Source organism: Benincasa hispida, chromosome 5, assembly GCF_009727055.1.
Source record: "Benincasa hispida cultivar B227 chromosome 5, ASM972705v1, whole genome shotgun sequence".
NCBI classification, from domain to species: domain Eukaryota; kingdom Viridiplantae; phylum Streptophyta; class Magnoliopsida; order Cucurbitales; family Cucurbitaceae; genus Benincasa; species Benincasa hispida.
In genome coordinates, this window is record NC_052353.1 from 25267450 (window position 1) to 25282977 (window position 15528).

Below are 15528 nucleotides of genomic sequence, written 5' to 3' on the forward strand. Positions count from 1 at the left end.
CAGGACGCATCGATATATTTATTATGATTTTTTCAACAGGTATAGTTGACAAAAAATATGTTAAATGTCAACCTAACAAAATCCAATTTCTAAGTTCAACATATAATATTTAAATATTATACATTTAAATCAGCCAAAATCTAAGATTCATAAACTATATATTTAAATAAGCCCAAATCTAAGATTCATAAACTATATATTTAAATCAACCCAAATCTAATATATATTTAAATCAGCCCAAATCTAAGATCCATAAACTATACATTAAAAAATCAGCTCAAATAAAAACAAAATAATATATCCATGAATTATACATTTAATTCAACCCAAATGCAAACAAAGTAATATATCCATGAATCATACATTTAATTCAACCCAAATGTAAAAAAAGTAATATATCCATGGATCATACATTTAATTCAACCCAAATACAAACAAAATAATATATATCATGAACCAATCTTGATTTTTATAAACATATACATATATTTCTAATTCAACCCAACAAATACATAATCATCCAATGAATTAATCATAAAATAAAATCCCAATAAATAAATAAACATAATCATCTAGAAAAATAGCTTAACAAAACAAAATCTAATTTCTAAGTTCATAAACTACGTTAGACAAAATCAATCCAACAAATAGACGAATATATACATATATTTCTAGATTCAACCCAACAAATAAATCATGGATCCATAAACTACACATTAAGTTCAGCCCAAATGTAAACAAAATGATATATATAGGAAGATTATATATTGAAAAACAACTAGAGAAAGAATTTTATCACAGAAGCGTTCGGACAATTTTGGACGGACGAACAATTGGAGGACAATTTTGGACAATTTTGGACGAACGAACAAATGGAGGCATTTGGATGCACAAGACAGAAGCAAAATGAGGAAGATTTTGGAATTTTGGACAGAGAAACGCAACAAAATAAGGCAGAAAGCTTGAAATTGGACGGAGAAGGCAGAAGGTCAGATGAGGAAGAAGAAGGGGCGCGGCGGAATTTAATGGAAGAGGATATCGTATATCGGGTACATGATTACCTCAGTCAACCCTGCATGACTGCCACGGCAGACTGCGCGTGCTAGATGGACAGGAACTCGTATACCCAATACACGATTTATCTAATCGTGTAGATTAAGGTGTAATCGTGTACCCGTGTAATCGTATACCTTGTACACGATTTAAAAACCTATTTTTGAGAATACTTTCCCTCCTACCGTATTTTTGTCATTATATATTAAAAAAATATTATTTTTAAAAAAAAAATCAACATGGTAGTTTTCAAAAACCTATTTTTGCTTTTAAAACTCAACTAAACATTCAAGTACTTCTTAGAATAATTGTTTTAATGATAAAACCGATGAAAATATTTTTAATAGCAAAATGTCACTATCTCAATAATAGACTATGATAGCCCAAGATGAATGAACCGATAAATAGTGAAATTTTGTTATATTTTGTAAATAAATTAACTTATTTTTCTTTATTTAAAAGAATCCTATTTTTATTAAGAGGAAACAAACATAAATTTTTTTAAAAAAAAAAAAAAAAAACTAAAAGCAAAATGATCATGGACGCACCATAAAAACATATAATTTAATACAAATCTAGAACGTGTTGTGTGGGAAACCAAATAAAAAATATTTAGTTAAAACTTGAAAGTGTGGTAGGTATAGAATAAGAACTCTATATATAGTTGCAAGAACGAGGCGTGTAGTCACAAAAAAGAGTGTCTTGGATCACTACACTAAAGAAAGTGAGAAAAAGAAAAGACGAAGAAAGAAAGAGACAGAGAGAGAGAGAAAAGGGAGATTAATATGGGTTTAGAAGGAAAGAACCTCCATGTGCTTGTACTTACATACCCAACTCAAGGTCATGTGAACCCAATGCTCCAATTTTGCAAGTCCTTATCCTCCAAAGGAGTAGACACCACCGTCGCCGTAACCAAGTTCATTTTCAACACTTTCAAACCTAAATCCGGCGCCTCCATCCAATGGGACACCATCTCCGACGGCTTCGATGACGGCGGGTTCTCTGCAGCCGCCAGCATTGAAGATTATCTCGAGACAATGAAGAAGGCAGGCTCCAAGACCTTGGCCGAGCTCATTAAACGCCACCAAGATCAGGGCCACCCGATCGATGCGGTTGTGTACGATGCCCTTATGCCTTGGGCTCTCGATATTACCAAAGGCTTCGGCCTTGCGGCAGCTACGTTCTTTACTATGCCATGTTCTGTCAACCTCATTTACTACTATGTAGATAGAGGCCTCCTTAGACTGCCGGTCCCGGACGCGTCGTATCCCGTCAACCTTCCGAGCCTCCCGCCACTTATGCCACCGGATATGCCTTCCTTCATCTATGTTCCGGATTCTTACCCTCAGTATCTTTACTTGCTGTTGAACCAGATGCCGAATATTCAGGGAGCTGATTATATTCTTGTCAACTCTGTTCATGAGTTTGAACCTTTGGTACGAATCTTTTTCTCATAATTTCCCTTTTTTTTTTCCCTTTGCTAAATTATACGTCTATTTTTGTGCCGTTCACGCAATTTTCGTATTAGAAAAAAACTAGAAAAGAACTCAAAATTAATTTTAAAAAATATAACTTTGTCACATAAATAACTGTGATTAAAAAATTAGGTGAATATAAAAGATAAGTATAGCTATTTTTTATACTAAACTTTTTAAATCTTTCAATAAGTTGAATATAATCTTTGATGTTTTGTAAATGTTTTTAAATTACTCTTAAAGTAGAGTTTTATAGGAGTTGCACATGGTAATGTAGTGGAGTAAGTTGGAATGGTGCATTGATATTTGGAAATATTTCAGCTTTTGTTTCAGATAAGGCAACACAGCTTTTTGTGATCAGAGTAATTTTGTCCAATATTTTGATATATTTATTTATTTATGTGGTTTTAAAAATTTTGGAACAGAAAAATTTGATTGTTCCCTTAGATGCATCTATCTTAGTGCATTTCAAATATAATTCAATAAAATATTATCATGTGGCATTTTTATTTTTTTCTAATTTCCTTTTTTGTGATAGAGATGTAGTTACAAGGACAATTTAAGATCCTCTCGAATTAAAATATAAACTTTAAGTGTATTTTTGTAATTTAGTTAAATTAATTCTGAATTGTATTTAAAATAATATATATTGTTATAAATAACTACAACCCAACCTTTTTTTCTACAATTTTATAGCTTATAAATATATTATCAAACACATTTTTAATAGGGAAATTATTTCAAATAGTAAAACTATTGAAAATATTTATAAAATATAGCAAAATTTTAAAATTATCAATGATAAACGACTTCTATCAATGTCTATCAGCGTCTATCATTGATAATTCTAAAATTTTGCTACATCTTGTAAATATTCTGGTTTATTTTTCTATATTTAAAAACAACAATTTGTAAGAATTATTTAAATCAAAATCTAATTTTTAAACCCAAAATCTAATTTTCAAACCGCTACAAAATACATATGAATATTTCAATATAAACCAATTTTATGCATCTCATACATCACACACACAAATAATGAATTAAAATATTTCAAAAAATTAAGAAAAACTACTGTGGTACATTACGAATGGATAATTTAGTTGGAATATATAAACGTAAGTATAATGTACCTAAATAATTTTTATTTAAATTATGAAATACGACAATAATTTTATTGAAAATTATTTATTAATTTTTATCTTCAGCTGGTCCCCATCAACCAGGTTTTTAACTTTTTCACCTTTAACGAATTTATTCATTTTTGAAGGAAATGAAATTATTTATTGAACGGACGGTTCATGTTAATCCAAAATTTGAAGAAAATGTTAATGCAGTGTCCAACATTGGTTAGTGAGCCTACTGAGTCAATAGGTTCAACCATCCTATCCTTTAATTTAATGAAATTGAACATAAATAATTCACACTACTAATTTTGTAATATTATTATTTATTGAACGGACAGTACTGAATATAATCATTAATTTTAAACTATTAGGAAACAGATGAAATGTCCAAGATTGGTCCAACATTGTTGACAATAGGACCAACCATTCCATCTTACTACATAGACAAAGCCAAGGAAAATGACAAAAAATACGAGCTGGACCTCTTCCAAATTGAACCAAAGGAGGCATCGTTAACAAGAACATGGCTCAAGACCAAACCAAAAGGCTCAGTCATTTACGTGTCATTCGGTAGTATGGCTAAATTAAACACAACCCAAATGGCTGAACTAGCAATGGGGTTAGTCGAAAGCAACTACTACTTCATTTGGGTGGTCAGGGCTTCAGAAGAGGAAAAACTTCCAAAAGGGTTCGCACCCGAAAAAGGATTGATCTTGAAATGGAGCTCCCAACTAGAAGTACTTTCAAATGAAGCGATTGGGAGCTTCTTCACGCACAGCGGTTGGAACTCGACGCTAGAGTCGTTGTGTTTGGGCGTACCGATGGTGGCAATGCCACAATGGACGGATCAACCGACGACCGGGAAGTACGTGGCGGATGTGTGGAAGGTGGGAGTGAGAGTGAAGGTGGGTGAGGATGGGATTGTAGGGAAGGATGAGATCAAAGCTTGTGTAAAAGCAGTTATGGAAGGAGAAAGGGCTATTGAGTTCAAACAAAATGCTTTGAAATGGAAACAGCTTGGTTTAGGAGCACTTAGGAAAGGTGGTAGTTCATCAAAGCATATTGATGAATTCATTTCAGGGTTGAGGGACAAGATCATACCAAGTGTTTAAAGCCTCATAGATTTGGTTGGGTATTGCTACATCTAATATCTTATGTTGGGTTTAAAAAGCTTTTCATATTTGTGTAATGTCTTTGTTATTTAATATTGGTTAATGAAACATGTTTTATGGGTAGTAGGGATGTGAATCTACTTAGGGCCTTCAACTTTTAAGCTCTTGTCTTATATTAATAAAATAGCTTTATATTTTTGTGCATTTTGATCTTGCCCTAATAGTGAGAATGCAGATTTTCTTGTGAAAATAATGAATACTTGCTTAATAAGTCAAATTTGTACAACCTATCTCTCAAAATTATGATTTTTTTTTTTTTTTTTTTGTATATTTTAAAATCTAGTGTAATAATATGAGATAAAAAAACTTGGGTGTAGTCAAATTTACATTCATCTTTTGTCAGTCTAAACTACACTTAATAAAAATTTCAGTTTTTAAAAAATAGTTATTTTTATTTTTTATATTAATATAAAAAGGTTGTTTTTTTATTCAAATAAAATAAAATAGAGATGGGGTAGGTTTGCAAAATATTTTGGTAGGGTTGATACTTGATCTCTGACCTCTGTGTCCTGAGGTGAAAAAGGGTTTCTATAGAAGGAAGGAAAAGTAAGACAAAAGGTTATTGGGGCTAGTGTGAAAGAAAGTGAAAATATCAAAAGAAAAAAAAATTAAGTGCTTCTTAATTTGCACCTGTTTTTATCCATATCATTGTATAAATTGGACAAATTTTTCCTACTTCTATTTTTAAAAATATTTTACTTTTTTAGTACGTGAGAGAAAATGTGATACATAAAAAGATGCATCCAACTATTGTTTTTTTTAAAAAAATAAAGAGAGAAAGTATGATGAACTATATTAGGAAGTGCAATATTTGGTTCGTTAAAATACAAATTTGATCTCAGTACATTGTTATTTCATTTCACTTCGTTTTCTAAATTTAATCTATTTATTTTTAATAAATCTTAAATTTAATCCTTTAAAAAGATAATTAAATAATGAAATATAAATCACACAGCAAAATAATAATTTAACCTATTTTATTTAAACTTCATGAATAAGAGAACTACCACCAACTTCCCAACTCACATGTGCTATGTGAGGAGGCAAGAGAGAAATTTAAAAAATATATTAATCCTCTGCAATATATATATATATATATGACAATGAATAAACTACAAATTTTGTTCCTAAATTTTGAGATTTATATTTATTTGCATCCAAATTATACATAAATTTAATTTTTGAAATATGATATTTTAAAAATTCACAAATCTCCAAGATAAAAAATTGAAAGTTTAGATTTCATTAAACATGAAATTCAAATTTACATCAAATCAGTTAATTTAAAAAATTTAAAATCTTCATAAATATGTTAGACATAAAATTAAAAATTTAGAATCTAAATAAAGATAACATTAAAAAAGAAAGTTCTTATAAATAGAAAATTTTCAAAAATATTTATACTTTATAACAAAAAGTTGCAAAAGTACAACTTTTTGTTATAAGTATATTTTTAAATATTTTTTTTATTTAAAATTATCCCAATTAAAAATTGAGAGATTAAACTTATAATTTAATATTCAATAATATTCTTCATCTTTTTGCTTATTATATTTTGTTTTGGCTTTCTTTTATTCATGGTATTAAACTTTCATTGATATATCTACATTTTCATGGGTTTGATATTGATGTAAAGGATAAAAATCAAAATTTCGATCATATGTAAAAAAAAAAAAGTCCATGAAACGTATGAAATAATAAATAAAATATCCCTAACGTGAATATAATAATATAAAATATTTTAACTTATTTGAAAATTTTAAGTAACTTTAGAGGTGTTCAAAAAACCTGATGACCCGAAAAAACCGATCAACCCAACCCAATCTGTGCGGTTTGGGTTGGGTTATCAACTCATTTGGGTTAGGTTGGATTCAAATAAATGAAAATTTTATGGGTTGGGTTAGTTCATGATTTCACCTAATATAACCTAAACCAACCCGAATTTATTATTAATTGTAAAATATATTTTTTATTATTTATAATACAATTATTTATACATACGTTGATTTTAATTTTATTTAATTCCAATATTTTTTGAATAATTTATTTTTCAACAGCTATTAAAAGTAGTTTCTTTGCACTTTAGAAAGAAAATTTTCACTATATAAATTGAAATTGAGTTGTTAATCTTAATTGAATATATGAAAACAATTAAATTAGATTTTTACATATTTACGTTTTGCTTCTTTCTAGAACAAAATTTTAAATAATTATCCGATCAACCTGAACCAATCCAACCCAAATATTACATGGTTGGGTTGGGTTGGGTTCATTTTTTAATAAGGGTCATTTGGGCTGAAAAAATTTACCATCCGACACTACTACAAAATTTACATTACTTGAAACTTGTAGTTTTTAATTACTTGACTTTTTTAGGAAAAAAACGTCAAATAATATGATTTTGGACAAAAAAAAGTCAAGTAAAAGGGTTAAAAAAGCGGAGATTGATGGAATATTTCGGATATTTTCACGCAAACCTTTACTTGACACGATTTTCGTGTCAAGTAATATAAGATCTTACTTGACACGTTTCATGTGTCAAGTATAAGAAGCTCTTACTTCACATTTTTTTGTGTCAAGTAAAAGGGTTAAAAAAGTGGAGATTGCGGAATATTTCGGATATTTTCATGCGAACCTTTACTTGACGTGATTTTCGTGTCAAGTAATATAAAGTCTTATTTGACACGTTTCACATGTCAAGTATAAGAAGCTCTTACTTGACATTTTTTTCGTATCAAGAAGGGTTAAAAAAGCGGAGATTGACGGAATATTTCGGATATTTGATAGGCCTCCAATTTGGTAGGCGATCGTATAGCATTTGGTAGGCGATTGTATAGAAACTGGTAAGCGATCGTGTAATGTTTTGTAAGCGATCGTAGGTTTTTGTGGGCTATCGTCTAGTGTTACTTAGCGATCATGTAAGCAGAGCTAAGCGATCGTGTAGCCAAGCTCAGCGATCGTGTAGCATTTGGTAGGCGATCGTATAGCATTTTGTTACTCAGCGATTAGTAGCCGAGCTTTGCGATCGTGTAGCCGAGCTCTGCGATCGTGTAGCATTGGTAAGCGATCGTCTAGTGTCACTTAGCGATCGTGTAGCAGAGCTAAGTGATCGTGTAGCATTTGGTAGGCGATCGTATAGCATTTTGTTACTCAGCGATCGTGTAGTCGAGCTCAACGATCGTGTAGCATTTGGTAGGCGATTTGTATAGCATTGGATAGACGATCGTATAACATTTTGTTACTCAGCGATCGTGTAACAGAGCTAAGCGATCATGTAGTCGAGCTCAGCGATCGTGTAGCATTTGGTATGCAATCGTCTAGTGTTACTCAGCGATCGTGTAGCGTAGCTAAGTGATCGTATAGAAACTTTATTTTTTACTCAGCGATCATGTATAGACTTTATTTTTGTTTCCCTTCTTCTCCCATTTTCATTTCCCTCTCAAATTTGGTTTCCCTCCTACCAAAATTATCAAATAAAATAATATTTCCCTCTCCCATTTTCATTTCCCTCTCTCAAATTAAAAACTCTTTCTCTCCTCCTTCACCATCTCACTCACGACCTTCCCCTCCCCCCCCAATTTTTTTCTTCTTCCGTATGCCCGAGAGCCCTAGTCGTCGTCAAGCCTTCATTCTCCCCTCACCTCCGTTCGTTCCGCTGTTATTGATTTTTTCATTCCGTCGTCTGCTCAGCCGCGCCAACCCTCTCCCTCGTCGTCTGCTCAGCAACACCAGCCGGCCAGCTGTGCACGTCGTTCACGAGTCTTCAGCCCCACCCAAAATTGTAGCCGAACGCCCCCAACCACTTCCATCGCTTCAGCTGCACCTAGATTTGTAGCCGAGCGCTTCCGTCGCTTCACCCCATCCAGATCTGTAGCCAAACACCCCAACTGCTTCTATCGCTTCAGTCAAGTTGGTCCAACCAAATCCGCTTGTTGTCATCGAGGTCGTCCACGTCTTCGTTGGGGTCTAGCTTTGTAACAGATTTGTTCAAGTGTGGGCTTCACTCTATCTTGTCAGATTTATACTCTATCTCGCTAGAATCTTGTATTTTTGGGTAAGGTTTTGGTAAGTTTGGTGAGTTTTGATTACTTTAATGGGTTTCTTGAAAATTTTTGAATACTCATAAGTATTTTATATCCAAATTGGTTGATGCTCTTTGTGATTTGCTTTAGATTCAAAATTTGGACAACATTAATGTGTTGTCCAATAGGTTGATATTGATTTCAATAAGATTTTTGGTAAGTATATGAGGTATATCTTATTTGTTGTTGGATATTGGGTTTGTTCCATTGTTGCCCACAATATTTTTGTTGGTGTTGGTGGTTTTACTTGAAAATTTTTTAACACTCAATAAGTTTTGACATTAACTTAGTAATACCTGTCACTTTTTTGGTGTTAGATTGAAGTGTTAGAAGGAGTTGAGTTGCTGTCCAATAGGTTTGAGACTGATCTTGGCAAGGTTTTGGTAAGTTTGAAGGTTAGTATTAATAGTTCTTTGTTACCCATTGAAGTATTAGTCTAATAATTGAGTTATTTTCAATTTTTGATGTTCAATTCAAAGATTTCATTTCTTTTAGCATGGGGAGGAACATTCATTTTTTTTTTTTTTTTTTTGCTTCTTCTAGTGGATGATTATAAGGATATATTAGATCATTTCACATTTAAAATCATTAAATAAATTATTAAAATTAGTTTCATTTTAACGTAAATGATATCGAGATTCATTATAAGAAAAAAAGGTGTTAAAATACCATTTTAGTCTCTACACTTTGATTGTTGTTCTATTTTGGTTCCTATACTTTCAAATATACAATTGTAGCCCCATATTTTCAATAAAGCTTAAAAATGGTCCTCTAAAATTAAATTAAGGTTTCCAACCAGCTGAGTTGGCATAAAAAAATGGCAATTATGTGCCAAATAGGATTTAAAATTGAATAGTCAAACAAATTTGGATTGGGTTATTTTTATGGGTCTGTTGAAGGCTAAAAAATTGGGATGAGGTTACTGGTCAAAGCCTCCTTCTTCATTTGGACGAACGTGCGTAGTAAATGAGTAGGGCAACTTTAGAGGGCGATATCGATTTGGGCGCGGTTTTTGCAGAATCTACCTAGCATTAGGGCATTAGGGCAGCTCACTACCCTAATGCCCTAATTTATTTAATGATTCCATTTCTTCACACAAAGCTTCAATCCAAGACTTAGCATTGGACAGCTCACTGCCTCTTCAAAAGCAGTAGGTTCTTGGTCATTAGAAGCTATTGTGGCATTTAGAACTAGGTTCATTTAATTAGTTTCAGTATACCTAGCTGGAGGAACTATCACTCTTCTTTGTCTATCCCTAGCTAATGAGTATTGACTCAAATCAAGTTGAGTTTCAGTATGCTCAGTAGACTCACCTGAGTTTTCCTCTTCTTCTTCAGATTCATTAGGAGGGTTGTGACTAGTAGATGAATCTTTAGGTGTCTCCACCTCAATCCTAACAATAGTAGGGTTTTTAGGAACTTCACAGGTTGTCTTTTCTTTTTGCATAAACATCTCTTTCTCTCTAAAAGTAACATCCCTGCTCACAACAAATCTTTCTCAATAGGATTTCACATCTTAAAGCCTTTAACACCTTCTGAGAACCCAACAAACATACACTTCACTGCCCTAAATTTTAGTTTCCCTTGATTTTGGTGAATATAACCAACACATCCAAATACCCTTAGATTTTCCAAGTTAGGAGGATATTTTGTCCATTTTTCTTCAGGAGTTAGAAAGTTTAGGGAGGAATTAGGACACCTATTTAAGGTGAAAATATGTAGCTTGTTGTCTCAACCCAATACTTTTCACTAAGAATAGCATCTGAAAGAAGACATCAAACCATTTCCATGATTGTTCTATTAAGTCTCTCAGCAACTCCATTTTGTTGAGGAGTAAATCTAATAGTCCTATGCCTAGTTATGCCCGTTTCTTTACAAAACTTATTAAACTTTTCACTACAGAATTTCAGTCCATTATCAATTTTCAGGTATTTAATTTCTTTAGAAGTTTGCTTCTCTATCATGAGTTTCCATTCCTTAAACTTATCAAATACTTAGTCTTTAGTTTTAAGGAAGTAAACCCAGCTTTTTCTAGAGAAGTCATCAATGAAAGAGAGTAAATACCTCGATCCACTTAGGCTAGGTGTAGGAGTTGGACCCCATATGTCTGAGTGAATATAATCTAAGATAGCCTTTGTGGTATGTTGTGCTTTAGTAAAACTTTGTCTTTTAGCCTTTCCTAAAACACAATGTTCACAGAAAGTTAGATTATTTGAGAGACCTTTAGGTAGAATCCCTTGCTTAGGTAAAACTTCTAAGCCTTTAGCACTAATGTGAGACATTTTCTTGTGCCAAACATCAGTCTCAATGATCTCATTTGTGGTGGCAACATATGCCCCTGTCATCATTTCAACTCTTTTAACCACAAATAAGTCATTTACTTTTTCCCCAACAAGTATTACCTTGGAGTCTTTTAACACCTCAAGGGTTCCTCTTTTTCCCCTGTATTCACACTCAATTGCATCAAGCATTCCGAAGGAAATTAGGTTTCTCTTAAGAAGTGGAACATATCTTACATTTCTAAGAAGTTTAATAGTTCCATCCTTAAGTTTCATAGAAACAGAGCCAACGTCTTATATCTTACAGCCTTGGTTGTTTCCCATATAAACCATTTCTCCTTCAATTTCTTTATAGGTGTTGAACCATGGTCTCATGGAGGTCATGTATAGGTGCATCCAGAATCTAGGACCCAATCATATTTTTCTAGGGGATTTACATGGTTGGATTTATCTAAGGTTGAGGCTAGAGCATCTGAGTAGATATAAGATCTTTCTACCACAGAAGCTTCAGGCTGTTTACCTTTAGAGTCTTTTTCTTTCTCTTGGTTCTTCCTTTTAAGAATAAAACAATATTTGATTAAATGTCCTTTCTTTTTGCACTATTTACATTTTAATTTCTGTTTAGGTTTATTTTCTTCCAAATTATGTAGTTTTCTGTCCTTTGAGTGATTTTGTTTAAAAGTTCCTTTAACAAATAACCCTTCACAAATAGGATGATCCTTTTTGTCAGTTTGTAACTCTAGCTCTCTAGTTCTTAAAGCTATTGTATCAGTACTTATGTTATCCCTTCCGTATTTTAGAGCATTTTTAATTTCCTTATAGAGTTCGGGCAGAGAATTAAGAAGCACATAGGCCTCATTTTCATCCCCAAGTTTCTTTTCTAAGGTTTTGAATTCAGCAACAATTTTCTTGAATTCACCTAGATTATCAGTTAGAGACTTTGATAAATCCATTTTAAATATAAAGAACTTCTCCTTAAGGTACATTTTACTAGGAAGATCCTTTGTAGCATATAAATCTTCCAATTTAGTCCATATCCTATAGGCTGTTTCTTGATCTAAAACTTGCCTTAAAACATTATCACTAAGGCTTAGGACTAACGTACCATAAGCTGCCAGCTCCCAATCTTCTTTTTCTTGAGCTATCACTGAGGCTGGGAGTATAGATGGGTCAAGGAGAGCTCTGTGAGCCTTCTGTTGGCCAATAATTGCTTTGATTTTGGCCTTCCATAGGCCAAAATCTCCTTTACCATTGAACTTCTCTACTTTGAATCTTGCTACTGACATCTTGGAGTGAAACTTGAATCTTGAATCTTCAAGAACTGCAATCTTGTAAGTCTTATACTCTGATACTACTTTGTTGGGCCTGCTCACTTAATTTCTTGAAACAAGAAAAGCCCAAATGATGAAATGCTTTAGCTGAACCGATCCATGATCCAAAAGCCTAGTTAATTTGTCCCAAAAACTTTGGTAGGTAGATTGCTTGGCTCTGGTTGCTCCACAACCTTCTAGCTGATGTGCAACATGTGGTGAATACCACTTTCACTGCCTGATGGAAGAGACATCACTTTCTGATGGGGAAAGAAATTAACAAACAAATTTTATTTTCTCTCTCTCTCGTTTCAGTCCTTTGATTGTAGAAATGCTCTCTAACCCTCTTTTCTTTTTTTATTGTTTGCGTGAGTTTATTGTGTGAATGAAGAAGAAGATGAACATGCAATGTGATAAAGAGAAAGAAGAGAAGAAGAGCTACACAGAGATGTATGTGGTTCGGCAATAGAGTGCCTACATCCACGATAAGGAGAAAACTTTTATTATTCAAGAGCTAAGTTATTTTCTTTACAGATCTTGTAGCTTTTCTTGTAAGCTTATGAAAAGATTACAATACCAAATGTAAATGATACATATTAAAAAGATTATATATAACAAATTGTAAAGAAATTATAAAAAGCTGTTGAAAATTTAGTTTGTATGCTTGAACTTATTTTATACTTCAGAAACTTTGTGACGCTCTGTGTTCAATAATTATATAAGAAGACAAAGCAAATACGATGCTTGTGGATTTATTATAATTTATTTATTTTTATGGCGTGATATGTCACATTGGAAACCGTGAGAGAGGGTTTCTAAGAGAAGTATAAGAAGATAAGAACAAAGGCATTGAATGAGCTGTGAGTGCAGAGGAGTAATTTCGAGTTTTGAATGGATCCATACACGGTCTCCAAGGGATGAGAAGCGTACACCGTAAATTTCCAAGTGTTTGGTTTTTAAGTTTTAAAATATCGCACGTTTAATTTATAAATTTTGGGGTGGATTTCAATTTAGTTGATGTGTTTTGAAAAATTATTTATATTTGAATTTTATTTTAATTTGATTTACCAATTTTAAGATTTATATTTTTAATCTTGATTTTTGTACTTAATATTTATTGTCTTTGTCTTTGAAGTTAATATATGTTAACAAATTTACAATAATTAGACGTATTATGGTTAATTAAGTTTCACTATTTTTCATTCATTTTAAAATTAAAATTTTAATTCATATATTTTTAAAATTAATTAGTGCACATTGACATTAATGATGAAAAGTGACTATTTAATAAAAATTTGAAATTAAAAATGTAATTGAAACGAAACTCAAATCGTAAGGATAAAATTGTGATATTTTAAAGTTTAGGGACTAAACTGAAACAAAAAATCAAAATTTAAGGACTAATGTGTAACATTTGAAATATAGCGACCAAATAGAAGCCAGACCAAAAACCTAGGGGACCAAAAAAATATTTTTTCCTTATAATAATAATAATAATAATTATTATTATTATTATAGTTAAAAATCACTTTTAGTCATAAAAGCAACAATTTTGCCTTTAAACTTTAGTTTGTAACGATTTAGTTCTTGAATTTTCAATTTTGCAACAAATTAGTATTCATACTTTTAATATGTAACAATTTAGTCTTTATACTTTTAAATTCATAACAATTTAGTTCTTATTGTAGGAAATAGTATTAAGATTTAATGAAATTTCTAGCATAAATAAATCAATAAACTAATTAAAGACTCAGCATTTTTCTAAAATACAAAATATATATCATAAAATAATAAAATTTGAAATCTAATTCTGATAAATTTATTTACGTTAGAGACTAAATTATTACAAAATTAAAAGTATAGAGACTATATTGTTACATACTAAAATTCAGGAACTAAATTGTTAGAAAATTGAAAGTAGAAGGACTAAATCATTATAAACTAAAGTTCAAATACTGAATTATTACTTTCATGAAAGTTTAGGGACCAAAAGTGTTTTTTAACATATTATTTTCGTCTCATGCTTTCCTATTCAAATCTCTTAGGAGCTGTGTTGGGGTGCTGAATTGAGATATGATGTCTAGAGTTCATATGTCCGTAGAGTTCATATATCTTTGGAGTTTATACATCTGTGTTTGAGGTGTAGAGTTATTTGGTCTGAGTTCATATGTCTGTGTTTGAGGTGCAGAGTTGAGTTTATATGTCTGAGGTACCTGGTGCACTTTTTTGAACTCTAAATAATTTACTTTTATGATGACTATTTTTGTTTTAAAACTTTTTTATTCAATAATTCTATAGATTTTGTGTTTAATAAAATATAGATTGCATTTTTTCTTTTAATTTTTAATTTTTAATTTTTTTTAATTTTTAATTTTTTTTATAATGAACAACAATTAACCTACTACATTTATTGTAGGAATATAGTTAAATAAGCTGAAAAACTAAAGAGAAATCAAAACATTTGATTCCTAATTTTTCTCCATGAATTTCATCATCGACTTTTTTTTTCTTCTTTTTGCTCTCTATTTTTACTCTGTCATATATATATATATATATATTTTTTAATTTAATCTCCCCCATCATCTTAGCAGCCAATGGACACCATATTTCTTCAACAATTTCAATTTCAATTTCTTCCAAATTTGGAGGATCATCAAAGAACAAATCTCCATTTTTCATCAGTTCTTGCCATAAAATGTTCGGAAAAAAATCTCCATTTTATGGTTTCTTTTGTTATGTATTACATACTTTTTAGCTCCATACATACTTTTCCAAATATTTTTAACACTCATTTGATATGTGAATTCAATTAAATACAAATATATTTTAAAAATTTCTATGTATAAATATTGCATTTATTGTAGACAAAATACTATAGTTTATATAATCAACAATCCTACAACATACTTTAACATTCATCGATCTTATAATAGTCAAAAGTGGTTGTCGAAGATGATTTTCATTGGAGTTTGTAATTGAAGGTTGTCGTTGGAGCCTGAAATTGGTCGCATGAAGGTGGTATTGGAGTTGG

The 15528-nt window shown here is 31.4% G+C and overlaps 1 protein-coding gene across 1 annotated transcript; it reads left to right on the plus strand.

Annotated features, from left to right (window-relative positions):
* Window positions 1-1726: 1726 nt before the first annotated feature.
* On the plus strand, window positions 1727-4974 carry LOC120078174 (UDP-glycosyltransferase 74F2-like). Its single transcript, XM_039032400.1, has 2 exons — window positions 1727-2489; window positions 4027-4974. Exons 1-2 carry the CDS (start codon window positions 1839-1841, stop codon window positions 4765-4767), a joined length of 1392 nt encoding a protein of 463 aa, XP_038888328.1. The 5' UTR covers window positions 1727-1838; the 3' UTR covers window positions 4768-4974.
* The last annotated feature ends 10554 nt before the right edge of the window (window positions 4975-15528 follow it).